General features: G+C 37.7%; 2 protein-coding genes across 2 annotated transcripts in view; both read left to right on the top strand.

Annotated features, from left to right (window-relative positions):
- LOC307255759 (claudin-15-like) overlaps window positions 1-6,707 on the top strand; it is a gene marked incomplete at both ends in the record, with an annotated part of 7,049 nt that extends 342 nt beyond the window's left edge. Inside the window, 4 exons of the mRNA XM_080034526.1 lie at window positions 2,753-2,917; window positions 3,389-3,470; window positions 5,792-5,905; window positions 6,617-6,707. Of these exons, the coding sequence (XP_079890652.1) occupies window positions 2,753-2,917; window positions 3,389-3,470; window positions 5,792-5,905; window positions 6,617-6,707 (452 nt within the window). The remainder of the gene's footprint in view (window positions 1-2,752; window positions 2,918-3,388; window positions 3,471-5,791; window positions 5,906-6,616) is intronic.
- A 2,797-nt stretch (window positions 6,708-9,504) lies between these two features.
- Window positions 9,505-10,000, top strand: part of LOC307255755 (S-arrestin-like) — a gene marked incomplete at both ends in the record, with an annotated part of 8,450 nt that continues 7,954 nt past the window's right edge. The window contains one exon of the mRNA XM_080034522.1: window positions 9,505-9,552. Within this exon, the coding sequence (XP_079890648.1) occupies window positions 9,505-9,552 (48 nt within the window). The remainder of the gene's footprint in view (window positions 9,553-10,000) is intronic.

Below are 10,000 nucleotides of genomic sequence, written 5' to 3'. Positions count from 1 at the left end.
GGTGTTTAATTCAGCGGTATCCCCTCCCCAGTAAGACCCAGTTTTTCTAAAATAAATAAATAATAATAATGACCTTTCGATACCACCTTGAGTCAAAAATACTTCCCTATTTCCTATAAAGCAAAGATTCTTCGATTGTTGTTTAATTCACCTTTATAATAGTCATGCCTTTGTTAGAGGGGAAGGTACAAAATGTGCAGTTTTCTATACCTCAAATGTCCAAAGTACATTTCTATCCATATATTAAAAAATTGCTAAGTCGAGGTCTATGACTTCTTGCTAGAGTTTGAACCATTTGTCACTTCTTTAGGAAGCATTCATTGTATGAACTTAAATTTATCGCATTTTTGGGCCTTCCTTGACTCATAAAGTAACCGTAGATTAAGAAGAGTAATTGAGGTCAACCCAATGATGTAATAAATCCAATGAAGGATGTTAATAAAAACACCAGGTTCTGTTTTCTGAAAGCATTCGTAACTTAAACACTATTTGTCGAGAATAACTTTCAACTCTTATAAAATTAAGTTCTTGTTTTTTTTAATGCTATCAGATCAGCTAAAACAGTAAAAAAGGCCTGTGGTCCATGTGGCACCATTTTAGAACTACTCGTCCAAAGGTTGGTGGATTTCAGCCAAAAGTTTCCCGCCTAAAATCCAAATAAAAAATCTTATAGTTTATCAAGTAGACAAAAGTAGATCACTGTTATGGACAATTTTGAGATATTAATGATGAGAATGTAACATTATTTTTTTTGCGTTCTAATGTGTCATAATGTATAACATCATCATCCTTTGGGCGCCATTTTGTGCCTTCTTGTCCTCTGATAATAAAATGGAGGGAAATACTTATCAGGAGCAGTGTTTTTACCGCGCCAGCTGTTGTTCCTGGGAGATCGTACCCATGACAATGGCATTAAGACTATATAAAAATAGCATTCTTGGCACTGATGGTCTTGTTTGATGTTACATGTAATTTATGATCATCAGAGGAAAAGTTAGACTGTTTCAGAAATACTTCAGAAAGTTACACATAGCATTAGTGTTTTAAAACTGTTGGCCTGACTCAGAAACCTTAAAGAATTGTTATATAATGCACTTCTATCAATCAATCAATCAATCAATCAATCAATCAATCAATAACATTTATTTTCAATTGAAAGACACTGATGTTTCCCTCATTTACAGTGAGGATGAGCAAACACAACAAACACAATTACAAGGATAACATATGTAACAAATAGCAACAGAAATTAAATAGGATAACATTTCATATATATTAATTTAAATAAAATAAATAAATAAAGTATATAAAATACAACAAAAAGAGCAATAATAAAATAAGATAGACTTATAAATAAATTCTATATATTATGAACCAAATCGTTATCAAGTCAAGTTAAGTCAAACTTTATCGTCAATTCTTAAAATATTCAGACAAACATAAGGATCGAAATGGCGTTTGTCTCTGACCCACGGTGTAAAAGGAACAACAATAATAATAATAAAATAAAGTAGAATAGGATAGAGATAAACAATGATTACATTAAACAAACTCTAAATACTAAATAGTGCAGAAATGGTACAAAATAAAACGGTATCTATAAAATACAATAGAAAATAAAAAGTAGCTAAATTAAATTGAAATGTGCAATGCAATGAACGAATGAACAATATTTACAATATGTGCAATATGCAGTCAACTGGATGTTCATTATCAAGTTATTTGAGTTCATCTTGTGACTCTGATCATTAAAGTGTGTGACTCATTGTTCGTCTCTCTCTACTGAAACTCATATAGAGGTGTGGTGTGTTTTTATGATCATTAGAGGCCATCTTGTCAATAAATGACTATGTCGGTGCTGTTGGGTGCTGTAAAACACACACACACACACACACACACACGCACACACGCACACACACACACACACACACACACACACTCACACACTCATTCACTCACACTGTACTGTACTGTGCTGTGAAACACACAGAGACTCTCTCTCACACACACACACGGTCATACACTCACTCACTCACTCACTCACTAACACACACACGCACACACACACACACACACACACACACATGTTTTCCGTTGGTACAATTGTTGTGCAAGACGACTGCAGAGATACAGATACTTAAGGACAGAAACTTCAGTTGTAATACAAATAATAAAAATATTGATTTAGAAGCAAAAAAATATAAAATGTCCCCAAATGTGAAGTCAGTCCCCATAATGTTGTCAACTTCTTACAGTATGTCCCCACAATGGGATAAATACAAGAACACACTTAAACAAACAAAAAATATGATGACAGACAGACAGATGGATGGATGCATGGATGGATAGACAAACAGACAGACAGACAGAAAGACAGACAGACATACATACAGACAGACAGACAGACGGACGGATGGACGGACGGACGGACAGACAGACAGACAGAGTTCAATGTAAATGTATAATATCTATAATTTTTATCGTCTTTCTCATTGTCTTTTTGCCTTATCACCTCTTAATTTAATAGATACATGTTTTGGTTGTGTCCTTTATAGCTGCTCCATCTTCTCTTTTTCACTATAACAATCATGTTTATATACGGGAATGTGTATGTATTTGATGTGTATGTGCTTTTGTTTTTCCTCTGTCAAAGCACTTTATTACAATTGTTTTTTTAAAGGTGCTGCCATACAAATTAAGTTATTATTTGGATAATTGTTATTATATCTAAACATCTATTTCTCCCTCCCAGGTCATGTGCAGGCATGTCGCGCTCTGATGATCGTTTCTCTGCTTCTCGGTCTCGGCTCCATGATTGTGTCTTTGCTCGGACTGAAATGTATCAAGATCGGGTCGTCCACGGACCAGTCCAAGGCAAAGGTCGCTGTTGCTGGGGGAATACTGAGCATTATCGCTGGTGAGTTAACAACACTAAGTACACAAGTTTTTGTTTTTGCCATTTTTTTTTTACTTTAATGTATAGTGCAGAGAGACGGAGATGAAATGGGGTAGCTAACAACAGCGCAAACTTTTTTTTTAAAGGTGCTATGCGGAACTTTTAAATATTACTGAAACAGTCTAATTTTTTTCTCTGAGGATCATAATTGACATGTAACAGCAAACGAGACCATCAGTGTAAAATAATGTTATTTTTATATAGTTTTTCTTAATGCCTTTGTCATGGGTACGCTCACCCAGGAACAACAGCTGGTGTAGTAAAAACACTACCTCTTATTTAAAAGTTCCTCATAGCACCTTTAAAATATAATAATAATAGTAAATGTTGTTGTATCTGATTTAATTGAATTTTCTTTCACAATAAACTGTTCCTTTGTACCAATTTCTTTTTTGGTATTAATGTGTGTGTGTGTTGTGTGTGTGTTTGCAGGTATGTGCTGCATGGTGGCAGTCTCTTGGTACGCTTTCATGGTCGTGGAGGATTTCAACAACCCGTTCCACGGTGGCGTGAGGTGAGACACATACACCAAACGCTAGATCAGGGGTGGCCAACCCGCGGCTCGCGAGCCGCATGCGGCTCTTTGCCCAGCTTCGTGCGGCTCTTCAGTTCATATCAAATTATGATTATAATTTTTTTTTTTTTTTTTTTTTTATACTTTTTTTTTTGTGGGCCTATGTGTGTGCATGTTCGCAAACGTTTCATGCGGCTCTTACGTTCGTTTTACATGTTGTCTATTATTTCATGTTTTATTTTATTAATGTGTAGGCCCTATGTGTATGCCTGTTCGCAAATGTTTAATTGAGGACGCAACATAACGTTCGCAAACGTTTGGTGCGGACGCAACATAAAACTGCCCGCTCAGCTTGGAGGGAGGTTTTCCGTGAGTAAACTATTTGTGTCAAGTTCGCTCCGAAACAAAGTGGGAGAGTTCATATTTTTTGTTGAACGTTATTCCAAGCCATTCTGCCTTATATGCCAGGTGTCATTTGCGCATTCCAAGGCTTAACATCTTCAGCGCCACTTCAGCTCTCTCCATGCTAAAAGTAAGTCCCACAAAGCAACATGCATAGTAAGAGAAAAACGCTATTTTAAATTGTTATATTTTTGTTTGTGGACTTGGTTGAACTGAGAGTTTGTGTGTGAGGCAGTGCACACAATGTTCATTGTTGAAAATGACTGCCCTGTCGTCTTTAGTCCAGTCCTGTCATTATCACAGGGGCGGCCTTAACGATCTGGGGGCCCGTTTCAAGTCCTAGTGTGGGGCCCCCTGTTTTTTTTTTGTTTTTTTTATAAATAATGCTTGTGCATGCATGTGCAAGCTCCCCGCGAAAATAAAAACGCCCCCCCCCCCCCCTGAAATCTTACTGGCCACCCCAGTGCCCCCCCCCCCAGTTCAAATGTTATTTTTAATTTTAATTTTATTTTTTTAATTACATTTTTTTCCTGATATGTATCCTAGTTCAGAGATGATATGTATTTTTTTTCTTTCTTAACTTTTTTTGATAGGTAGTTGCCAAGTTCATCACACAAACACTCCAATCCACTGATATGAGATCAGTTTGCAATTTTCAATTACTAAATTAATGGTAGGACTGTGGCCACTAGAACTGGTCTCTGGTCAGCAAAGGTCTTGAAAACAGCATAAGTGTGCTTGTGACATGCGTGCCACCCATGCATGTGTTTAGGCACGTGTCCCAGCAGATTTTTGAAATCTGAATAAAAAAATTAAAGTTTGTAGTTAGCGAGTGTAACATGTTCTTAGCAAGGGCAGACTTTCATAAATAAAGGTTTATTTTTTTAGCAAGATATTTGGTCAAAAGCTAGTGGTCATCCGTCCCTCTGTCCAGTTGTTAGGCATTTGGCTGCTAGCAAGTTATGTTGTCTTGCTAATTTTACTATTCATCTGAGCTGAAATAAATATTGACTTTTTCCTTTATTATCTTCGCGAGAATGCACCAGAATGCTTAGATTACATGTTAAAAACACAAAAAAATCTTCTGGGGGGGGATGCCCCCAGACCCCCCTTCAGGGGTTTAGTTTTCTGACAAACATTACAATGGATACTAACATGATTTGGGCATTTGGGATTATAAATCATCTTTGAATTGGTTGTACAGCATATCACATGCTATTCATTCAGGGGTGCGATGGCCACCCCACTCTAACTCTGTGGCCCACCTTGGCCACCCCCAGTCAAAATTTCCTGGAATCGCCACTGTGTGTACCCGTGTGTACGATGTGGCTCTTTGCAGTAACACAGTAAAAAATGTGGCTCTTTGTCTCTGACTGGTTGGCCACCCCTGCGCTAGATTGAAGTAGTTGATTGCTTTTATTGTGACGGGCGGACGGATGGACGGACAAACGGACAGACAGACGGATAGAGAGACGGATAGATAGATAGATAGATAGATAGATAGATAGATAGATAGATAGATAGATAGATAGATAGATAGATAGATAGATAGATAGATAGATAGATAGACAAACAAATGGATGGATGGATGGATAGGTAAAGTGTTTTAATCTAATAACAAGCTCATGTTGTGTGGTTGTGTGTGTGCGTGCGTGCATTACTAATGTTGTGGGTAAATCTGTTTACGCAGTCATATTTTGGGACACCTTCCTTTTGGGGACAAAATAGAAGTCCCCTTAACGTAATAATGACATTTTGTGTGTGTGTGTGTGTGTGTGTGTGTGTGTGTGTGTGTGTGTGTGTGTGTGTGTGTGTGTGTGTGTGTGTGTGTGTGTGTGTGTGTGTGTGTGTGTGTGTGTGTGTGTGTGTGTGTGTGTGTGTGTGTGTGTGTGTGTGTGTGTGTGTGTGTGTGTGTGCAGGTTTGAGCTGGGCACAGGCCTGTACCTGGGATGGGGTGGAGCCATTCTCAGTTTGCTTGGTGGAGCGTTACTCTGCACCGCCTGCAAGAGGGCGCAACCCGCAGGCGGCAAGGGGTAAGTGCAGCACGACTCACCTTTATCTAACAGGGTAAAATGGCCACTGTGGAAAAAAACTAATAGAAAAAAATTACCCTGCGTTCCAAATCTCATACTCTTTCTTTTTACTACACTATATACTAAAGTACAGAAGAGTTTTAGGGCCACAGACAGGAGAGAAAAAATTATCAGATAAGGAAGATTTTTTTTCATTATGTCGAGAATAAAGACAAATAATCCAAAATTCTATTGGAGTTAGTGGGACATTTATGTATTTTCAGCGTACTACAATTGACGTGCATGTATTGGGATGTCCTAAATCTTTTTCTGACATACTAAATAGTAGGGAAGTATGGGGATTGGAAAGCAGGGATAATTAATTTAGGATATTTTGTCCCTCAGAAAAAAAGGCGTGATTTTATTCATGGGTTTGTTTAACATTTATTATTTCATTTGAAAATATGCATTTGACATAATTATTTTGTATTAATTTATTTTTTAAACATATATTGGGAAAATGTGTTTAAACAAGACAAAGTTCTTATTATCATGCATAAAGAGGGAAAAAGTCCTGAGAAATTTGACAACAAGTCATGCGTATTTTCATTAAAAAAAATATATAATTTTTCTTAATTGTCCAAAGTCCTTCCTTGAAAAAAACGAATTCTTATTTTAACAATTTCTTACATTTCGTTTCATATCATTGACTTTGTTTGTCTTGTTTTGCAGCGGTTACTATGGCAGCCAGCCAGGAGGGAAAGGGAAAGTCTACACCGCAACGGCCAAGTCGGATCCAGACGCAGGCAGAGCTTACGTCTAAAGACACACACACACACACACACACACACACACACGCACACACACACACACACACACACACACTCACGTTTTCATCACTTGCAAGGACATTACATAGACTTACATTCATTTCCTGGAGACTTGCCCAAACCATAACCACTGTTTACCTAACCCTAACTCCCTAACCTAAACCTAGGTGTACCCTCACCTATAAGCAAGTATTCACCACCCTAAAATGTCATAATTACGTTAAGCTGACTTCCATTTTGTCCCCAAAAGGAAGGTACGTCCTCACAGTGTAAACAGAAACATAAACCCATCCCTCTTAAACGTAATATATTAAAATGCATTTCATTGCCCTACATTCATTTACACAATAACATTAATCTAGTCTTGATTTATTAAAAAAAAAAGAAGAAAAAAAATGTTAACCGTAAAAATACATTATGAATATGTTTTCGTCTTTAGGGCTTTTTCCTACAGTATGAAGATTACAAGAGCACACACACACACACACACACACACACACACACACACACACACACACACACACACACACACACACACACACACACACACACACACACACACACACACACACACACACACACACGTACGCGTCTTGTAAACACACCATGCCCCTGTACTGCCAGGATTGTGACCAATGTTTTATGACCTACGAACATGTGGTTTTGTGTCTGTCCTTTTTAAATATTGTCTTGTTTTTTTAAAAGACTTTTTGAGGTGAAATCTTAATTCTAAATCGTGTTAATTCATAGAGATTTGTAGATGATTATTAATGACTAATGTGATTCTGTTAAGAGTTTGTTATTATCTGAATAAAGTTTGTATTACATCGTAGATTTGTTTTGTTTTGTTTTGTTTTGTTTTGTGTGTGTGTGTGTGTGTGTGTGTGTGTGTGTGTGTGTGTGTGTGTGTGTGTGTGTGTGTGTGTGTGTGTGTGTGTGTGTGTGTGTGTGTGTGTGTGTGTGTGTGTGTGTGTGCGTGTGTGTGTGTGTGGGGAGGTATTACTCGTGTTGTGACACACATTGTTCATACAACGTTTGTGTATTAATTAATAGTTTTAATGTTCAATTAAAAAATATTCTGTTATACTCATAGAAGTAAAGCATTGGTGAAGTGTTGACATGTGTGTGTTTGTGGAAATGTACAACTATTTTTGTGAGAACCAATTTCAGTTTAAGGAGTGAGGACATTTTTGGAAAGTGAGGGCAATTTTGTCCGGTTGTCACTTTGGGACAGGCCTTTAAAGGGCTGGTTGAGGGTTAACAAGGTTCAGGTTAGGGTAAGGGGCTAGGGAATGCATTATGTCAATGAGTGTCGGCATAAGTATAGCTGTACAAACGTGTGTGTGTGTGTGTGTGTGTGTGTGTGTGTGTGTGTGTGTGTGTGTGTGTCTAATCTCCTGTTTGATAATGATGATTAAAGTAGTAATCCACGAGTGTCTGTTTACCTGCTGACGGGCAGAACACTGGATTACTCCGTCTATCTATAAGTGTGTGTGTGTGTGTGTGTGTGTGTGTGTGTGTGTGTGTGTGTGTGTGTAATCTACAGCATCCCTCCGTCTATCTATAACTATAGACTGGATAAAACCTGTCGCTCAACCTTCAGCTGCCTCTGAATCTGAATCCATCTTTATTTATCCGTTTCACACTTATTGACCTTGTTACTTCTTTAAATTTGTCTTTATATTGTCAGAAAATATAATCCATACTATTATATATTGTTTAAATGTATTTGCAATGTACCTACACATCCATATATCTCTCCCCCCCTCTCTCTCTCCGTCTCTTTCACACACACACACACACACACACACACACACACACACACACACACACACACACACACACAAACACATCTTTAATCTGGCTCTGTTGTGCTGACTGAAGGGGAACCATATTCAATCCTCTCAGTGGGCTCACTCACAGGCAGTGCTGAGGGGGTTGGTCTCAGTTCAAAACCGCAGCTCCTGATTGGCTGATACAGGCTATGACAGAGGCCTTGATTGACAGCTGGATTTTACATATAGAGCTTATATGATCAACGCACATCTCCCTCTGATACAACAACTACACACCCTCCATCTCTGCTACACAGGTAAGTCTCGTTGATTCAAAATCTTGCAGAAAAATTATTTTTACAGTTATTTTGTCTAATGAGCATCAATATCTAGAATCAAGAAAATGGTATCTGCATTGTAAGAATTGTGTAATGTGTGTATGTAATATTTGCTTTTAAAACTAGACTATGACTAGTAATATATGGTTGAAAAAAGTGGCTTATGGTATCCTTTAAAGTTTAAACCACTTCGTAATCATGGAATTTTTATTTGTTTGAGTAATCAGAGATTTAAGAACTCCTTGACTTGACTTGATGTAAAACTGAAATGTTCACCTGTTAATAAAGGTTGAGTATCCCTGAGCTTAACCAAGAGCTAAGTAATTAAAATATTTATTTCGAACGATTAATTTTTTATTATTATTATTGAAAACGAGCTGTTTAAAAATCATCTAGTAAAAATTTGGTTTGTAATAAATATTCCTTATTCAACGGGTGATTGAATTGAACAAGTTTAACATTTAAAATGTTTTTCCATTCTATACTTTATGTATTTTAATCTTGATGTATGTGTATGCCCCTGTAAAGCACTTTGAATGGCCTTGTGTCTGAATTGTGCTATAGAAATAAACTTGCCTTGCGTTAGTAGTAATAGTGGCTGATTGAGAATTATGCTTTGTTGATGCTGATTATCTTATTGTTTCTCACAGACTTTGCTGCCCTCAATCTGCTCCAACATGAGTTCCAAACATGTTGTTTTCAAGAAGATCTGCAAAGACAACTCTGTGAGTGCAGCTTGAATTACAACAGTTACCGACACATGACGGTTCATGAGCTTAGTGCAATATCTTTACTATTTTTTTTTTTTGAGAATATTTTGGCTTTTTTAGACAGTTTAACCATGAATGAGATAAACAGAACACACAAGCTGACTGACAAAGATTTAAAAGATGGCAACGGTTGGACATTTAAATTTTTTTAAAGTTAATTTTTGGGCATTTTTTATGCTTTATTAGACAGTTGTGGAGAGACAGGGATGAAATGTGTCAGAGAGGGGAATGACATGCAGAGAACGACCCGGGCTGGATTCTAACCCGGGTCTGCTGTGAAGAGGACTGACAGACAGACAGACAGACAGAGAGGGGAATGACATGCAGAGAACGACCCGGGCTGGATTCTAACCCGGGCCTGCTGTGAAGAGGACTGAGACTCTTTGGGGGGGGGGGGGGGGGG

The sequence above is a fragment of the Ammodytes marinus genome, assembly GCF_949987685.1.
Source record: "Ammodytes marinus genome assembly, chromosome: 9".
In the NCBI taxonomy this organism is placed as follows: Eukaryota; Metazoa; Chordata; class Actinopteri; order Uranoscopiformes; family Ammodytidae; genus Ammodytes; species Ammodytes marinus.
This window is presented reverse-complemented; position numbering and strand designations above follow the sequence as displayed.